The sequence below is a fragment of the Ascidiella aspersa genome, chromosome 8 (genome assembly GCF_963924565.1).
Source record: "Ascidiella aspersa chromosome 8, kaAscAspe10.2, whole genome shotgun sequence".
Lineage (NCBI taxonomy): Eukaryota > Metazoa > Chordata > Ascidiacea > Phlebobranchia > Ascidiidae > Ascidiella > Ascidiella aspersa.
In genome coordinates, this window is record NC_139454.1 from 4,805,169 (window position 1) to 4,826,135 (window position 20,967).

Sequence of the window (20,967 nt, forward strand, 5' to 3'; positions counted from 1 at the left end):
ATGTCTACACGCCTCTCCTAAAAATTGCTGAATGCTGTATTTTAGTAGGATTTTAATATGTTTCAAAACCTAACCCCTTCACTGTTTAACCTTACTTTAAATAAAACATCACCAACCAAATACCGACCGAATTAATTTTTAGTTTTTTCCGCATGGTGGCGATAAAGATTAGTTTGTTTGATTGATTTTTTACTTCAGTTTAAAATCGAAACTCAGTTCAATTTGGAATCGAAACTTTATTGCACTTTGTAGGTATGTAGAGACCAAGTTAAACTATTGGTAGATATTTTCTAGGGTGTTTTTTTTACAAAAATCCAAACTGTATTAAAACCTAAAAAATTAACGATTAACAAAACGTACTTACTACATACATAATGTCGTCATAGTTACATTACCTTGATATCTTGTATTTACTAAGATACAAAAAAATTGAACAGAAAAAACAGGCAGATGAAAATCTGTGTGCAACTGCAGAGATTTGGAAATGTAAATTTGCAACGGAATGCTTTTATATTCACCGGAAAAACGTAACCTTTGCGCAGAAATTGCGGGTTGCACGTTTACAGGTTTGTGGTTAGCTCGTTAGTACGCAGGTTGTCATTTATCAAAGCATTACGCAGCAAACAGGTGCTGGTGTTATCGTCCACTGAAAAACAAAGCCCACGTAAATGGTGAAAAAAACAATAGTAACGACGCGAATCTAAATAAAGTGCCAGCCGATGGGACTTCGGGCACGCAAAGGGGGGAGGTTGGGGTGTTAAACTTAAATTAGGGGCTAAAACAATGGTATAAATAGAGTACCTAGCCTACAACATACTGGAGTTCAATAGAAACTAACAATAATGTAAAAAATATTAAAAAAAACAGCTTAAAACAAGATTGATTGTACAAAGCTTTGGTTCCACCTTTGGATATATGCATCATGGCCCGCGTATATAATTAACCTGCATCCGTTGTTTTAGCCGCTAACGTCGATCAGAGCTCGCTTGTAATTCGAGTGACGTTTGTGTTGCTCGGTGGAAAAGCCTTTGCCACATTGTGCTATTTTTTGCAGCCATTTCGTGGATTGAATTGACAGTTCAACTGCCAACGAGTTTTTAACTGTTGGAGCGTTTTTTAAAGCTGACAGGTTTATAAGCTTGAATTACAGAGTAATGCATTCGTTTCTTGGCGAATATAGTTGGCGTTAAGTTGCATTATTTGAGTCTTAATTAAAACGGACAAAAAAACGTCAAGGCAAATAGTCTCCAAAGTTATGTTTTTAGCTACTTTTACATAAACAAAAATAAGTCGAGTAGATCCACATCATCTTGATTAAAACGCTTTGAAACGAGCTTGTATCATCTTTAGTTAATATCCTGTTGATCATCAGTTAATCATCTTGAGTTGACATTAAGTGAACAAGATACAAGCGGTATCGAAAAGTTTTAATGAAGATGTTCTCGATCTACTCGACCTTGTTGGCTTTGCAATTCATTATAAAGTTACATTACAGATCCGTGCATAGTATACCCTAAAAAATAAGTTTGTTAGCATTCAGGTGTTAAGGTGTTTTAACTAAAATGGGCAAAGTGCGGGAATTTAGTGAGAGTGCGCGCTTGTAGCAGTGAGACCAGTTTGTCTTACGGTACTATTTACATGTAACTCGAGCTGCGAATCCCAAATACGATTAAGCTTTTCGGATTTGAAATTGTTAGCTCAGTGCTTCTTAACTCATTGGTCGTTTAAGTTGGGTTGCTGAATGTTTAGTTTTATATTGGTATATTAATTGAGATCGGCTAAAATTTGTCAAATAATTGAAAAAAATGAGAAAGCAATTAGAAGACATGCATTTTATTAATTAAATTCGATTTTGTCATGCTTATCTTCAAATTTGTCAAATTTGTTTAAGGACCTCGTCTTTCCACTAATCAAATAATAAAGTTGTTTTCAGCAAATAGGGAACTGTTTGAAAGAACTTTATAGGTCAATGTAAAGTCTAAGTTTACAATAAAGTGAAAATTTTCAATAAAGTCAAAATTTGTCAAATTATGGCTTTTGATGAATTTTTTGTGTTTCTTGGGAGTAATTTTTGTAAAAATTCGTCGTGGAAGCATTGTAAATCAGGAACTGCGACACAATTGAACCATATTAACCCATAAAAGCAGGAAATATGTCATAATGCCCACTTGGATCAGCAGTAACTTTTGTCGCAAATTGTCGATTTTTTTTTCATTGTTACGTACTAAAATATTTCTTATAAAAGACTTCCTCTTCATAAACGTGTTTTGTTCGTAGATCAATAGTTTGGATTTTAGGAATAGCCTACTGACATTCTGTAATACAAAAGTGCCTAAGCAAGCTAAATCTATCTCCAAAAAACACGACGCACTTTTATAATCCATAAAACACCTTGACTTTTCGACAAAATATTACGTTTGGATCTGAAATCGACAAAATATTATGTTTGTGTATATGGCGTCAATTCAAGGAAGAGAATGGTGGCTTCTATAAATAAGGAATTTCGTTAGGTCAAAATATTAAAATTTGATATTTTTTTTAGTTCAATAAAAAAATGGCCCTAGTCATGACAGTAGCTGTTGCACACAAACAGAACATTAAAATAACTAATTTTTATCTGGACAAGCCTATAATAAAGCGTTCTTTGATGTAACAAATTAACCTCCATTGCTGGCTTGAAAAGCATTTAACGTTCAAATAGTTTAGTCAGAGATAGAAAGTGAAACACGTAGATAAAATAGTTTTTCAGACCGGTAATATGGCCAGTGTAAATTATTCGGCCCGCCACATATTACAAACTGGGCACGAGGCACGAGGCAGTTTCCCGTGGTTGTTAGGTATTTTAAATATAAATGCAAAACTTAACGCGCTTTCGTGTGGGTTTCACGTTTCCATGCAGGTATTTTTCCTTCTTTAAGTTATTATCTTAATTTGGTGTTATTCCAAACTCTGCTTTTGTTCGACGTTAACGTTATTCCAATTTTGGATTCCATTATAACCACGTATAGGGTTAACTATATTTGCGCAAGCCAAGCCAACGTTATTTTTATTCATGCACACAAATAGACACGGTAATCTTAGTAGGTATACGCTTGCTGAACAACATATAAGGGTTAGAGGGCTTACACAAGATAAGTTATCATCATATTATCAGCAAGCATAACACGTGTTTTAGGAATCCTTGTTGTGGATGATTTGTCTGACTTGTGACGCGAATGACAGCACCGTAAGCCTTTTTATGACCTCACAGGAGCGCTATAGCAGTCGACCTACATTTGTCAGTCGTTCAAATTTGGACTGGGAAGTTAATTCGTCTTCAAAGTTGCCAAATGTTTTACTTTCTTTTACTTTTACAGCTCAGTGTAACCATTCGAAAAAATGTTCTGCTGAAAATATATAGCAAAAGCGACAGTTAAAAAACCTTTCTTGAAAATTTGCCAGTTTAGAAAAAATCAGCTACGAAAATGTTAGTTAAAATAACAACAGTTTAAATAGAAGTCTTGAAATGAAGTCATGATATAAACGAAATACGTATATATCTTATTTATACCACATTTTATCGTAAAATATACGTGTTTTGCTTTTGTGACTTAAAGACATTAAGTTGCTAAAATATTTCAAAAAGGTAAAGGTATAGTTGTAGTGTGAACTCCTATTTTAGAAGCTTTTGCTTGACGCTTTAACTATATTATAAGTTTCAGTTCATCACTATCCACTTGAAATGTTTATGAATATAATTTAGAACGCTCTGAGTTAGTGATGTGTCATCGTTTAAATTAAAATACAGCACAGTCACGTTTTAAAAGGCCAAACATTGCTGGTGTTACCAGATGAACAGCATTTGTCGGCGATTGGAATTAGTTGCAAGTTTAAGAGTTTGATCGAAAAATGCAGATAAAAAAGGCAAAACAAGTTTAGGTTAGCGCTAGCGATGTCCGATACTTGACATGTAATTCCGATACCCGATATTTCGGACAAAAACTATCGCGATCCGATCCAATAACTAGTGACGTCATGACTATATGCTTAAACAAGTAAAATAGGTAAAATTGAAACGTTCAAAAGTCATTTTTCTACACTAGGTTATCACGTCAAACTTGCTCGAGCGTTAAGAAGTTATGTAAGCTTCAGTTGTCAACCTTTACATTTTATTACAAATTTACATTTATTGAACAATTTATTTTTTAAATTCCTAAAATTCGTTTATTTGCAGAATTCTTAGGATGCAATTATCTTAAAAGACTAACACACTTTTTCTGTGTAAAATCAAATGTTTAAAGTCTACTTGGCGTAACGGTTTTAGTATTGTGGAATGTTATTCGTGTTAGTGTGTACAGCTTTCACTAGGTAAATATTATATCGCTGGAAAGAGTAGAAATATTCCTTTATGACAAATATAAGGTTCAGCCATATATCCTAAAGAGTAATATCTAAAAAAAAAGATTTTGTTTTATAACAAAAATTCGTTTATTTGCAGAATTTTTAGGATGACATTTTTTTAAAAGCCTTACTGTTTTTCTATGCGTGGAAATCTAATGGCTTATGTTTAAAGTCTACCATAGGCGTTGCAAGTAAGCGTTTTGGTCGTATTCGAAAATGTCCTCCGACCCGCAACTGGACTTGGCTCTATCGGAGCTTGACGATATTTACAACGAACTGAAAGATCTCAAAAACGAGACCACGTCACCGAAAAAAGGGGAATACCCATCCTACTCGACGCCGCGCAACTATGGAAGCAAGAAGGTGAGTGGAGACCAGGGGTTGCTGAACTGGAAATTTGGGGGTGGTTTACTGGTCATAAGGGGTCCATGTAAGCCTGATTGAACTCTTAGTATATAATTTGAAAAAAATGACAAAGATATATATTATTGAAGGATAGAGTTATTAAAAAAAGCTTTGGTGTCGTTTTTAAATGTATTTTGACTTCACTTTAGTTTTGACCGAAAGCAGCAGTTTTTTTTAAGTCTACTTGTTTTATGGCGTCAACTTATGACGTCAGTTCTAAAAAAACTATGCCGACCCTGGTCCTTAAATTGTGTTAGGGGTGCACGTAAAATTATTTAAATTCCCCGTTTCAGGAAAGATGCCTAAAATAAAAATAGGCTGCCTTTATAAGAAGCAATACATATTTTGAATTAAGGATATTTAGGTGTTGGGTAAGTGCAATGGAACAAGGACAAATTTGACTTTGGCTACTAAAAATTTTTTTACTGTCACGCTGCCAAAATAACTTTGGCTTTTCTAAATTTTTGAGATGTGGAAATTAAATGACTCAAAGTCGGAAAAGAGTAACAATTTAACTTTGACCTATTAAAAAGCTCGTTGACAGTAAAAGACTCTCGTTAACCTAGTATTTCCTCGCCTGACCCCAACGACGGTTTTAAGCGCTAAAAATGATGAGTAATCGGTTGCAAACAAAACAGAACTTTATATTTTTACACCGTGGTGCCAGATATAACCAGGTATAATATGAACAACTATGATCATGTACATCATGACCAACAGCTTTATTTCGTCATAAAACGTACAGTAACAAAATCCAGGGCATTTGTCATCATTTGAAATCTAGGACAATGAACCAGCACACCGCATATCCTTTTATGTCGTCATAACATAGCGATTGTTGCAAACTTCCTGTGTGTTGTTGATCTTCAAATACAAGCTTGTCATTTTGAATATCACCTCAGTTAGAGCACAAGACATAACAGGTGAGTTTGAAAGCAGATCTAGGGCTAACTATTGGATAAATTGCAGAGACTGAAGTCTTGTTTTAAGTTTTAGTATGCCAGGCAGAACAACTTTTAAAATTAGACTTTAATTCCTACATTGCGATTTTATCATAGTTTAATGTCAGTGGGTAATTCATATTTTTGTTGTTGATATTGCCATCTATTTTTGTATTGAATGTTGTGTTTCTGAACAAAGTTTCATTTTTCCTTGCTTTCTTTTGTGCTCTAAACCTCCTATCTCTATATTGTACATGTTTAAAGTTCTTCAGAATTAGATTAGGTATAGGAGTAAACTTTCGGCGCTGGTATAACTTCCTACTTATTTGTTTTATTTTATACAGTAACAAAAATTTTATTTTTTTTACAGTAAAAAAAAGTTCAGCAAAGAAACGAGCTGTATATTATCATAATTTTTGGCCCACACGAACCCAAACGCTATAGCCCAAATAATGTTAGCAATGTCTTATTTGCACACGCAAAAAATAATGTTAGCAATGTCTTATTTGCACACGCAATTTTTTTTAAATTATGGAAAAATTTTGCTCAGAATTATATCTTAATAATCTAACCTTGAGAAAGAAATGCCGTCGGTGACCCAACCAAATCAAACGGCGACACAATAATGGGCCGCTACCCGTGGGTTTAGAAACCTTGGCTTAAGATGAACATTTTTAAACATTCCTGTTAGGATGTTTGTGAAGCTTCAAAACGTGACGTTTAAAATGCGCTTCTGACGATCAAAAGGAAACGCGCGACCCTTCACGCCTTCGACAATGCTCGTATTATGACGTAACTGAGGTGGGCTAGACGTTGCAGTCGTTGTTTTGATTTTTTAGGTTTCTTTTTGCAAGATTAGCTGACACGCAGAAGCCAGTTGGCATTAACATTGCTTAAATGTGAGTGGATAAGCAGTGAAGAAACAGTTAGGGTCCCTGTTGGGATGCCACTTGCATTCCAGTTCCTTACCCCCAAAAAATCGTTGGCGTGGAATATCGCCGCATTCGCCGGCCATGTGAATTTACAATTAAAACTGTTGTTTATAACGTATAAATCGCCCTATTGCAGCGTAGATTTGCGTAGATTTGTTGGTCCTAATCGTAGGCAGCCACAAATAATGGAAGGCAGTCTAGTGATAAAACGCCGAAATTGCCGCAAAACAATGTAAAATAACTGTTTAATTCAACTATATAGCACATTACCAAACTAGTAACTCTGCCATAAGCTAAATAGATTTTGTTTTACTGTCCATCTACAAGCTTGTCAGCTGTTATAGACCGGAAGGTTTTTATTTGACTTAGCACCAACCTTAAAGTGAAAATATCGAATAAATCATACGCTTTTGTTTTTGTATTTCACTCAGTGAAGAATTATTTATGATCGTGGAAAATTTTACCACCACTTTTATTTCAGGATATTGTCGTTGACTCTGTTTAAACTGGTACCTTGTTAACTTTGCTGTTACTTAATTCGGGAGTTGTTCATTTTCAACGAACCAGCAGAATAAAATCGAGGTTTGTATTTTGACATTAACCCGATGCATGAAGACGAAACTTGAAAGTCAATTGAAAAACAAACGTTTCAATCAGGGATGTTCGATAATATCGGAGCCGATATCCGATCTTGTAGTATCGGTACTCGTCCGATACTAGGGTATTTTTTTTATATCTAATTAATTTACGATTTTCAGCCACGTTATTGGACCTATCTATTTTGATTGCTTTAGCATAGTGAATGCCATTTGGTATCGAACCGAATCGCGATACTTTTTGATCGAAATTTTAAATATTGGTATCGGACAAACCTAGGTTCAAAACAAACCAAAATTTTAAGCATGTTAAACATAATTCATCTTATTGTCTGTAAACGACAGAGCGCTGTGTATGAATATCAATTCATCTCAGTAAATCTCACGGCTAGTTAAAAAGCTTAGCTTTGACATGCCAATTACTTTACTGAAATTTTTCTAGGCTTTATGTAAATAAAACACAAATCCGACTATAACGGTGATAAACTCAAATTTGATTAGTATGAACCATTTCTACGTTTTGCTACCGCAATTTTTTGCAGAAAATTTTGTTTTGCAAGTCAAATTTTTTTAATTTTACACAAATATTCCTCGGACCCACTTCCATAACATCCAACCATATAAAATTACTGCATAGTGGACGCCTTAACCAAATCAAGTGGCCACCCAATTGTAGGTTGCGACCCGTGGTACAAAAAAACACTGCCTTATACATTAATATGATTTAGCGAAAACAAAAATTCTTAGGCTCAAATAGCTGTGTTTAGCTTATTAAAAATTACTATTTTGAGTATTGAAACCCAAAAATGCTATTTATTATTTTAAAGCTTGCACTTTTGACTTTGGAGGCCACTGTCCTAGTTTATTTTCGTACGTTTGGATTGCTTTGGCAAAATGCTGCAAGCGAAGTTTATGTGTTGGAGCAGTAGGAATATGAGTAGGTAAATTTTAAAATGAATGAAGGAGGAGCATTCGAAACGTTCAAAATGTTAGCTATTTTGGTTTAGGCATTGTTGGATTTCTATTGCTTTGTCAAAATGCTGCAAATTGCGCTCATTCTGTTTATGTGCTGGAGCATTATGGTTTTTAGTTAAACGTAATCGGAATATTAGTAGGTAAACTTAAAAACAAAGGAAGAGGTATTTCTTAACTACTGGTAACTACTTTAATTAGGTTTTGTTTGATTTCTATTGCTTTGGCAATGGATGCAATTTATGAATGTTGTGTTTATGTCTTGTGATCTAATCGGTTTTGTTCCCATAAAATTGGCAACACCACTATGTAGAAACGGCGCGAATCGATATAAAAGCAAACAATCGGTTCGCAAATTTACCCGGAAAACAACGGACCATTTGTCAATCACCACGCCCGGCAAATTAGCCGCAATGACCAGGCGATTAATGCTGATTTATGCTTTGACGTCAGTGAAACAAAGTAAACAGTTCACCGGAATAACTAAAATAGTCAGAGATGCGATTTAATCCATTACACTTCATAAAGCAACGGCTGGGGTCCAAAAGCGTTTTCAGGTGGTAAAAGTTTCCAAATTTGCAGCATAATTTTTCCGAGTTCAGTAGGACACAATTTGCTTTAACGTTAATAAATTTAATTGCCACCAGTTGTTAATCAACTACTCTTTGACAAATTTACGTTTTGATGTGAAAATTGCTGCATTACATGGCATTTTTTTGTCTAAAGTACCCGTAAATCAATTTGGTATCGGATCAATACCGATACCACCCTAGTATCGGACGTGTGTCGATACTACAACTTGGTATCAGGTAATGGCAAAACCTGACAGCCCTTTATGATGCACCGGTTATGAATGATTGGTGTAGCCTTTGTCTGCTATTTGATGCGGAAACGGAGAAGTTGATTTAAGCGTGGCCCGAACATATTTACGTTTCGAGCAGGTTCAACGCATTTCTTATCATTCTGAGTTTAAATGAATGCTCTGAAGGCTAAACTAACAATCAGAAACTCAGAATGATAAGAATTGAATGCTACCTTGTAATGAGTTTAAATATATTTCAGTCACATTAAAAGTGATAATGACACAAGTGTGTATATCGAAACTTCTTTATTAAGATGATGTCGAATTTCTCGACTTATTTGGCTTTGGCATTAATGATTAAGTTACATTACAGATCCGTGCATATTGTAGTTTACCTCAGAGTGTTTGTCAAATTTTCTAATATTTTTGGCTGCTCGTCTTATACGCAGATTGCGTACACGACTACATGTATATGTATACATGTATCTCTTCAGATAAATAATGTAGTGTTTGTCAAATGTCCAACTGATTGCTATATTTCTGGCCGTCCCATTCAACTGTTACATGAACACAGAAGGCTTACATTTAAACGAGGAAGTTTGAGCAGATCAACCGTGAAAGCTTTTGTTTTTATTTCCAGGAGCCTTTCAGCGATAGAGCTCAGCACTCGAGCATTCGACAACACAAATCAACGCAACGCGTGTCTTTCAATAAACACAGGTAAGATATGGTGGGTGCCACTTGCCAGACTTAGACAACTAGATTTATTTTAGCTTTCTAAAATTAGATTACTGTAGAACTAAAATTAGATCCTTGCAGTTTTTCCAAATTAGATTAGAACTAAAATTAGATTATTGCAGTTTTTCCAAATTAGATTAGAATTAAAATTAAATCATTTTAGTTTTCTTAATTAGATTAGAATTAGAATTCCGTATTGTCAAAAATTCAACTAGACTTTTAATTAGAATTACATTTACTTATTCACAATTAATTTAATCTAAATCGCAAATTATTCAAATAATCGCATGAATGGTAAATATTTCTGTTCTAATTTTATGTCTTAGCCCTGCATAGGCTATGCTTTTCTGGCTGTAAAAATTACATACAAGTCGTTCCAACCAAAGAGCTTTAATTCAAATTCCCTTTTTTTGACTGAGAGACTAAAAATGCTGTTGGAAAAAGTAGATTTTTTTGGTAAAGTCAGAATTAGATTAGAACTAGAATTAGAGCGCACCAGCAATTCACAAATTAGATTGGAAATAGTAGCATTTTGCTCCAATTCGTTGAATTCGAAAACTAGATTTAAAGTTTTTATGTTCGTTATATTAAAAAGTTTGTGTAAGCAAATCTTAGTTTTGACATGTATTAAGTTTACGTTTTTTTGTTCTATAAAAGGGTGCAATATATAACTTTGGCAGTTTTGTTTCAAGTTGTACTATTTGATTAATAATTTAAAGTCTATTTGTGATCTATCTCTTTGTGCAAACCTTAAACTAAATGAGCTGTCCCAGGTAACGAACAACTACCACAGAAAGCCTTAAGACGCTTTGTGTAATAGATGACTTGTCTTTACATTTAAACACATCCTTGTTTGTGACGAAACAGACCGATGGATCTACCGACGCGACAATCACCCACTGTTACGTCATATCCGGAGGAATGGAGGCCCGATTCAAGGTGAGGCGACGTGTGATGTCATACACGAGGTATTGTGACATGGCAAATGTGGGATGATGAGGAAATGGCTTGTGTTGATGTACATAGAACACTGATAGAGAGAATAACATTAGGTTTAAAAGGTTGTTGTTAATAAAATTTAAGTCAAAGCGTTGGTGCTTGAAGTCTAAGATCTTTGTAAGATACCACCGGATTATTGCGCAGTATATTTAGCTTCTCGCGAACTTTTAGTTTTTCCAAGTTATAAACAAAAACTATTAAGACGTAATAACACTATCAAAGCCCATACAGAAGTAGGTATGTATGGGCCTTAATTTTCTTATTACGCCTTACTACAACCTCCAACCATCATGCTCCAAAAACTATTAACATTTTATCTAGCACCAATGGTGATTGAATTCCTAAATTTTCAAATTGTCTATGATCATGGCAGAGTTTAATTTATTTTGGAACCACTTGATAAATCCGCAAAAAAAAAAAAAAAAAAATAAGAGAATGGTTCATATATCCCAGGGGGCAGCAAAAGACTGTTACGTCATTGAATCAGCTGCCGCCTGGGAACTAAGAAGTGCCTCAATTCGTGCAATTTTCATGATTAGGCCAAAAAACGTGGTTATCAGCTATCTCTCCAAAGTTCTTCACTTAACACTTAGATGGAAAATGTCTAAAGTGCAGTTGCTTTTAAATTTGAAGAAGAAAATTAAAACACTTTCCCCAAAAAACCATACAACTATAGCTTAACAATTACCGCATTCACGACAGGCTAGTTATATAAATACAATAATATTATCGGTTAACTAATGGGAAGAGGGTATCCGAGTCTGACATGCTTTATTGCTGCTATTTGTAATTAAAAACTAAAAAAGTTCAGCAGCATACAAACAAACAAGTTTCCGCGGCACAATCTCGCGAGGAATACTGGTGTACCGCGACACACAGTTTAAGAAACACTAGTTCATGGTTCCCAACTATTTGTGGAAGTTTTAATGCACTCCAATAGTACTTAAAGAGTTGTATCAAGAGGCTTATCAAGTGGAAAAAGACAATCTTAAACATTCCAAAAATATTCCAAATACTCCTTGGCACACTTGAGAATTATAGACGACATCCCGGTTGTAAACTACTGCTGTATAGTTTGTAATGTTTTACCGAATCACTATGTGGGACTTAGAGCGCAAACAAATTCAAAGTACCAGTCACATTTTCCATCTCGTCCTATTTTCTTCCAGCTACGACAACCAACAACTGACTTCAGGCGGGGATTTCCCGGCCCCGCCTGCGGACACGCCCCCTCCAGTGGACGAATACGTTATGAGGAGCACCTTAGGTCATTGTGACTCGGATTACGATGAAGTCCCTGACGAAGATGATGGTTATGTGAGTACAGGGATCGATAGATACCATCAGTGCTCTAAACATGATTCGATATTACAACTCTTTGGCCGAGGGCAGGTGTATCCATCTTATTTATGATTGTGATCGACTGGTTTAGTAAAAAGTCACTAAGAACACCTATTACACATTTTGAGCGTTAATTGCATTCCAATCCAGCGATGGAGGTTAATTTGTAACTTCAAAGAACGCTTTCTTAGGCTTGTTTAGACAACAATTGGTCATTGTAATTCTGATTGTGTGAGACAGCTACTGCAATGACGTAACACATATTCGACGCGATCGACCAGGTGAAATGTGGCGATCGACCGGTCAATCGCGATCAACGTGTTGGCTACTTCTGTTATATTACATTGTAATTTAGTAACTACGATTTTTTCCCTTTTTGAGATTTGGCGTACTTTTTGTGCAGCTAATATTTAAATAATAAATAAAAAGACGAAATTCCATACAAAACCCCAAACGATTGTATTAACATGTTGCAAAACTTGACGACTTTGGAATGTGTTAGCATTTATTTATTTGCCTAAATGGGCCTAAAGTTCTTCAGCAGCTAATCGCATACAGCAGCTTATCAACCTGAAATTTGTAAACATTACGTAATCAAGCCATCCTGATTCATTTTAGCAATTCCATCGACAAAACAACCACAAAGTTCAATGGCAGCCGCTAGCTTGTTTACAACTAATCTAGTTTTCAGTTTGGCTTGTCGACAAATTTTATCTAATTTAGGCAATTTGTGCGTGAATACTTTTTTGTTGGTTGCTAATCCAAACAATGCTATGCTCAAACTAGCAAAAATGAGCATACTGTGCTGATATTGTTTATTCTTTAAATTGCTTATTTGAGACCACTGATGTAGGCCAAATGCACAGCTATTCAGAAAGAACGCGATTTAAAACATCCTAGATTGCAATTTAGGGTTCAACCATACAGAAAAGAGCTACCAAAAATACTTTCTTTATTTTTTAGTATATAGAGTTGTACAAAAGCGAAACAATCTAATATTAACCATCATTAATTGAAGGTCGAATTTAATATTATTTTCAGTGTTAGTTTTTCGTAATTTTTGTCAACAACTATTTCTAACTATATCATAAATGTTTAATTTCAAACCTAAACATACTTATTACGTCACAATACAGGCTCCCGGTTCAATGGCTGACAATGAGGAAATACCCGATTATGATGAAATACCGGAGGGTGACCCGGTGGCTTTAGGGTACGAAGAAGCCCCAAATCCCTACGTATCGATGGGGACTCTCCCCTACCCAACCCCACGTCACTCTTTGAGGGGGGAACAACCTTTCCCCACCTACAGCTTCGTGGAGAAGAAACGAAAAGGTAAATCTTGTGAAAATGGCAGAGCAACTAAAAAAAAACACATTAAAGTCCTGGAATAAACAAGGACGTAAGTTCGAAACTCACGGCAGACAAGTTTTACGGAAAGCATGCAGCTGGCAATGATGTTATGGTTGTTTCTAGACTTGCACCCTTTTGAGCCTGTGTAGTTCAGTAGGTAGAGCTACAGTCCCGAGATGGTCGTGGTCGTGAGTTGAAACCTCACCGGGGCTGTAGTTGTTTTTCAACCCTTCCTTGTTGGTGCCTTGCTTGCTCTAGTCTAGAATGACAATTAGGCCGACTCATATCGGTAATAGCATTTATGATGGCACGTGGCAAAATAATTTATTGCGTTAGAATGAGAGACCCGGGGTAATGCTTTCTGTGCCTTCGTGTTGCACAATCTAAAATACTTTGAAATGCTTATCGCTATAGAGTTAAAAACGTGCTATTTATTTCGTAGCGTCACAATACTTCCATCGCTTGTTTCCAGAAACGGAGCCTGACACGTCGGATCACATGACCAGCGCCAACAACCAATCAAGTTTCTACGATAACTGGAGGGGCGAAGACAAGGTCGATTCCGGCATGGCGGGAGCGGCGGTGGTTCAGACAACTGAAAGTAAGTAGCTGAATTGGGCGGTTCTGAACATCCTCTTTTTTTAGGCTTACGGCACCTCATGAAATATAAATCGTTCGCGACACTCTTACTAGCATTTTTCAAAAAAAGTGGTTTACTGGAATGTCATAATAAACTAACTTAAAACAGCACTCATTAACTGTGAACAAGGTAGAAAGTAACTGTATTCGTTACAATACAACACAACGTAAAAAGTTGTATCAAGAAGTCCACCAATTGAACACAAGTTGGAATCCCGAAGAATTTAAAACATCTCTCGGAGCCCTTGAGCGTAATAAATGGCACCCCGGGTTGGAGTCATTAAGCTAGGATTAGAAGAGGTTAGAAAATTGGTGAAGGGCTCGAGGGCCGGACGAAACCACATGATCAGGAAAACATTGTTTTATTTTCCTGAAACCAGGGATGAAAATAAAATAATGTCTTCCTGGAATGCATGAAAATGTTTTAAGATGACGTCACAAAGTTTCGTCATAACGAGACGCCGTAAAACAAACAGCTTGCGGGCATGTTCCTGTGGATATGTTATACTTCATCATTCTTATCGCCCTTCACTTGGGCTTGTGTTTCGACATCGCGCATTTTAATGGCTTTCGTTCCTACTTTGACCTGATGAAGCACGGTTGTGTGAAAGCTTGTCGAAAATTCAATACAATTTGCCTTTATATAGTGCCACCCAATTACCCTATAAGTTACTATAAACAATCTGAGGTTATACTTAAACAATGCGTCAATACACAACTGAAATATTAGTTTTAATGCGTTTTAGAAGATAGCGACAAAGCTTTTGCGCTGAACTAGAACATATCCGGACTGTGTGTCGGGAATTAAGACTCTTCATATTCATCAAACGAAAATGGATCCCTATCTGTTGGCTGGTAACGGACGATCCCATGTCCTGTATGTTTAGAGGAACACAATATTTGTTGGCATAAGCATGTTAACATTTCCTTACACAACAGGTCTGTGATATGTTTTGCCGGTGTGCTACCGGTTTGTCTACAAAAACATTGTGTGTATTCGGCGAGGAACAAAATAGTATTTCTCCTTACCGGCCTCCTTCCGTTGTAAACTGAAACACTTTAGGAAGTGAGGAATCTCCCGCATACAATAAAATGTAAAAGAATGATTCTTGTTTTCGTATCAGAGGATCTTAAGACTGTTTATTAAAACATATATAAAACATAAAATCATTTCTTAAAATTTGGAAAATTTATATTTAACTTTTAACTTCTATTATTGGCATTTTTATACATGTTTGCTTTTTGTACAGAAACTGACGATGCCTATATTTATAAGGCAAAATATATATTTCTGTAAAACTAAAAAAAATGATTTTATGTTTTATACCTGTTTTTATAAACAGTCTTAAGATCAGCCTTCCGTTATAACTCATAACTCGGTATGAGAAACCTTTAAAAAATGAAAAGTCTTAATGCTGTCAATGTGCTACAATTAGGCATTCTTTTCACTCTTTACGTTTCTTAAAACATCAATTAAATCTAAAGTCAAGTTAATTTTTGCGCAGCGTTGATCTACCCCGAGCTGAAAGAATCGCCCCATCAGAATGGAAACGGTTTCGTGCACCAGAAGTCCATTGTGACGTCACAACACGTTAATGATGACGAATGGGACGAAGAGTCGATTCCGGGGGTCGAGATGTGAGTAATAAACTCTGTTTTTGGATGAATTGTGCCACAATGTGTTTCTCGACCAATTAGTCGCGACCCTAAGTTGTGTGACGGTTGGTTTTGGTTGGGCCGCCACTTGCAGCAGTTCGCTTGGTTTACATTTATTGAGATTGGTTCTGAGCAAGATTTCAAGACAATTTGAGACAATTGTGGTACATATTAATCAAATCCTAATTTATTTATATACGCGTCAGCGGAACAGTGATCGGCAAGCAGAAACCTGCTGCCAATGGTTTGGGATTCCATAAAGATACGCCCTTCTATATATTTACAATTATATCTGTATTTTTTCTTTGTTCACCTTAAGCTTTTAAAACGTTCAGTGAATTTAACAAAGTTGAAAAACAAGATCAGTTTATTTTAAAAGAGTATATATTTCGCCTAAAACGGCATCTCCAGTTTCCTGTAATTACAGTAAAATACAAACATGGGAATTTAAATATTTAACAAAATAATGTAGACCTGGGGTTCCAAAACCAGGGGTCACGACCCCACTGGGGGGTTACACAACGAGTTTAAGGGGTCGCGATTAAGTCCGTATAATTTCTTGTACAAAGTGTTTAATCTTTAAACTTTTAACTTTAAACTTGGTATATATTTTTTGATATTTCTTAGGCAAACCTAAAATGCAAACCAAATCGTTAAAATGCATATTACTTTAACAAATGCATGCCAGAGCAAACAGCGATATGTTTTAAACTGTTAAATAAATTAAAAGACTGAACAGTTCGGGAAGCCCTGATATAGACTACCATTTATATAACGTTTCCATTCTTTTCAGAAACGGCAAAGACAGCGCCAAGACCACCACTGTTGTAACAGTGACGCCACAAACAGCGACGAACAACAACAATGAAGAAGACTTTATCGATTGCACGCAAAAGAAACCAAAGCGTAATTAAAAAAGAGATTTTTGATTTTACCTTACGTTTACCATTTTACTTAATACCTTCTACTTTAAAAAGGAAATCAACTTATGGTGTTGAACTCTAAACTTTATAAACTAAAGCGGTGACAATAGCTTATACGAGGGCATTATGTAAATGAAGTTAAAGTTGTATGGACTTGAGTACAATGACAAAGTTCAAATAAAACTAAGGACAATCAATCGCATTGTGACAAAGCACATACGGTGCTGAATGCCAGACTTGGACAACTAGATTTATTTTAGCTTTTCAAAATTAGATTAGAATTAAAATTAGAGGATTTTAGTTTTTCCAAATTAGATTAGGATTAGAATTAGATCGTTTTGAGTTTTTTTCAAATTAGATTAGAATTAGAATTACCGAATTCCTAAAAAATCAAATTTCAACTAGAATTTGAACTAGAATCACATTTAGTTTTTACAACCAATTTAATTTAATCACAGTGTATTCTTATAAGAACGTGAATGGTAAATATGTGTGTGCTAATTTGTATGCCTTTTTATGCTTTTTAGCCTGTGAAAATTACATACAAGTCGTTCCAACCAGAAAATTTTAATTGAAATTCTGTGTTTGAACTGAGAGACTAAAAATGCCGTTGGACAAAGTAGCATTTTTGGTAAAAATCAAATTAGATTAGAACTAGAATTAGAGCAAACAAGCAATTCCAAAATTAGATTAGAAGTAGAATTAGCCGCATTTTGCTCTAATTCAATGAATTAGAAAACTAGAATTATCTAGTTGTCCAAGTCTGCTGAATGCTGGCTGCAATTCACAAGATTTTCAAGCTTAATGCAGAAAGGCTGGGAAAATTACACTTTGAATAGTTACTTTTAAAATTCTAGGTTTTTTACATCACACGGCTTTGGTATTCAGATATACTATTGCGCAATTTTAAGCTTGTTACTACAACCACCAACTATTATGCTGCAAAGTTTGTATACAATTTAACTAAACAATCTTAAAGTTAGATGAATAACAAACACAGCTCTCACAAGTTTATCATTTTTCTTGATTTATTTTATATAAAAATTGTTATAATCAGTCTAAAATAGTGTGGGGGTGCAAGACCTCGTCCTAGTTATTTGGATCCAAGATGAGTGTGTTTAAAATCTTCAATATTTATTTGCCAATTACATTCCACTTTCATTATGGCGTCAATAATGCCCAATATTTTATTGTAACATTTGTAACAATACTATAACTGCTGCAGGCTAATATTTCTCTTAACTACAGTGATTCCGATGTTTTTTTTACGGTAATTAAATAGCAAGCCAAACACGATATAACAAATCTTTAAAAAGCGCGTTTCTTCGTATTTTTATCAGATCAAGATGGTGAACGTCTTTGCTGCCGACTTCTCATGTCCATTGCCATAGTGATAATGGTGGCTTTCCTGTTGGCCGCCCTTATTATGTACATTTATTTCGGTAAGTTAACATTTTAAACAAACGTTTTGTAGATGGTTTGATAAGAACCTTGGCTGTATAATTTTATCAGTGGCAGGATATTTCTATATTTAGAAGTATGTAATTTAATGTACATCGAGAGCTTTCGTGTGCTGTTATCGTTGATCAAAAACAACTTTCTAAAGAGCCAAATAGTTGTTGTAAATTATATATATGTTCAATTAATGTCATATATAGTATTTGCTTACATTTTTTCACTATGAAAATGACATATGAATAGGAAGTGAGTTTCTTTCGTCGTAAAAAACTGAAAAAAACCCTTTCATTGTTAATTTTTTTCAACGACACTTTAACGCGAAAGTAATTTAAAAATGAGAAAAAGGGCCGATACAAATGTAAAAAACAGCTTTATTCTACTGTATTTCTGAATGATCAGGCGTAGTAAATAAATCATTAGGCAACAAAACGTTGAGTTAATCACGCAATTTATTCAGTAAACCTTTAGCATCGCACGTCAGTAGATCTTTCATCACATTTTACCTGATACCACTGCAGCAGGTGCCTTTTGGCGCAAAAACGGAAGTGAATCAATCGTTTACCTGTGACGTAACAACTGCGGCGGGTCTATTATAGACTGTGACGTCACAGAGGTCTGGATTGTGACGCTGTTTTTTTTTGCAGGAGTGGATTTGAGCGGAAGGCATCCGGGTCTGGGCGCAACCATTGCAACAGGTAAGGGGTGCGGCATAGAATACTTATACATTATAGTTGCTAGCACTTTATGTTGGCCCAAATATAATTTAAGTAGAGAATTTAAAAGTGACATGTGAAGCGATAGAATGATCTTTGTGTACTGGAAGCTTGCAGTTTTGAAAAAAAAGTTTACATTTTTGTTAATCGTGATTTTTCAACTTTTGTACGTTATTTAGCAGAAACATTAACTAAAAACATACACATAACATCTTGACATGAAATATTAATAGTTTTTATTTTAAACGCTTCGAATATCTCTTTTTGCCTTTTCAGCATAGTGAGAACCAACTGTTTCTAAGTATATATATAAATATACTGCTGAGGTGGACAACTGAAAAGCCACAATCTTATCCAAATAAAGACGTTAACATAAAAATCACAAAGAAATTTTGTTCTTAGTGTATTTCTATATCACAATCTACATAAGCACATTTTGCGCCAATTTGTTATTGTGACTGCAAAAGCAATTGGCCCAAATACATGTTTTAATTCAGCTCTAACTCCTTGAACTTTCCCATGCAGCAAATAATGGGACGTCGGGCCGATGAGTCACAATTCCGAGCTTATGACGTCACAGTGAGACAAAGGTGCCAGAGCCGCGCGCGTGCTCAAACGAAACTTCACACCTATTCAAACACTCCTCATACTATGAACAATCTCCAAAGACTCCTTGTATTTCGCTAAACCCGGGAAAATTATGTTTTAATTGATTCTGTTTTTTGTAAGTCTTTCATGCAATTGTTTGATAAGTAGGATTTTAAATGGTAGGTTTTTATTGTAGGAATAATATTTGCTAGCAACACCTTGCACCGAAAGTTTTAACATTAGGCGGCCATTTAGTAAATAGAGATCTTCAACGGCAACGTTGCTCATAAATTTACGACAAAACTAAAATATAAGTTACTTTTTTGTGTATTGCTTTGTCTTAAGTTTGCAACTGCCAATGTGATTGCAATTGACTAACTTTTAGAGAGATTCGCTATTCGTTTGCATATTGCACAAATATATAAGTCAAACTTTAACTAAAAAGGGTTTATGGTCAAATACATTTTTCTATGAAAATTTTGACGCATAGCCTATACCAAGTTTTACGTCATAAATGGTCAACAACCGCTTTCTGAAATGTTCAGAGATGAAGTCACAACGTCACGTCATCACGGGCAACTAAAACAAGTAACCTTGGGAAATTAATCGACCTTCATTGATTTTCTATTCATATTCATCCACATTAAACAAATAGTTGTTAAAATGTAGTAGCCCAGAATATTCGACTATTAAGTTCATGTATTTTTGTACATTTTTTATTTTCCTTTATTCGCAATGTTGCATTGTTATATTTATACCAAAAAAAATAGTCTTCCGCTATTTCCAACATGAAACTTTCCTATTTACATTTGTTTTTGTAGGTAATAAGGTTTTTTCATTTAAACAGAAACTCCGCCTCTTTTACCAATTTATCTTTTTACAAGTTTTACTTCTCTCTGGTTAAAATGCAGTAATATTCACTGTATGCTTAGCACTGTGTTGTAAACTACGATTGTTTCTATCTACGTGGTTTTCACTATTGTGTTTTATTTGAAGAGGTCTTAACTTTAACTATAGCCCTAAAATAACTGTTTAAGCGGCGTATAGGGCTTAGTGCATGTATCCTAACCTTGTAAAGCAGTGGTTCTCGAAATTTTTAGCTTGTGGCACCCTAAAAAAAATCTTAAATATTTTGGTGCACACTTTTAAGAGAACAACACTAGAGTAACTTTACAATCGCACGACAAACTATGTGTAAATATCTCCATATTACTAATGTGTAAAGGATATAGTGCGCACTTGAGTCTAAAATGCTTGCGTGTATGCCTATTGGTAATACAAATAACTTATTTTCCAAAATTACAAAAACAGTTTCGTGGCTCTCTTGACTATCACTCCAGGCACACAGTTTTGGGAATCACTGTTTAGGGGCATTTTGTGAACATTTCGAATAAATTTTTATAAGCCTGCTAAATTAGGTTTATGTCGAATTTTAATTTCACAGTCACGCAGGAGTTTATAAGGAAAGGGTAATTTTGGAATTCTGTGACGTCACATTACGACGTACCTTTGGGATGACATCACTTTAAAA

The 20,967-nt window shown here is 35.1% G+C and overlaps 1 protein-coding gene across 1 annotated transcript; it reads left to right on the top strand.

Moving 5' to 3' along the window:
- The first annotated feature begins 4,575 nt into the window (after positions 1-4,575).
- On the top strand, positions 4,576-20,840 carry LOC146135281 (uncharacterized). Its single transcript, XM_083395831.1, has 11 exons — positions 4,576-4,743; positions 9,669-9,748; positions 10,634-10,705; positions 11,935-12,082; positions 13,243-13,441; positions 13,932-14,060; positions 15,604-15,736; positions 16,548-16,660; positions 18,018-18,119; positions 18,780-18,830; positions 19,374-20,840. Exons 1-11 carry the CDS (start codon positions 4,597-4,599, stop codon positions 19,397-19,399), a joined length of 1,200 nt encoding a protein of 399 aa, XP_083251957.1. The 5' UTR covers positions 4,576-4,596; the 3' UTR covers positions 19,400-20,840.
- Positions 20,841-20,967: the final 127 nt, after the last annotated feature.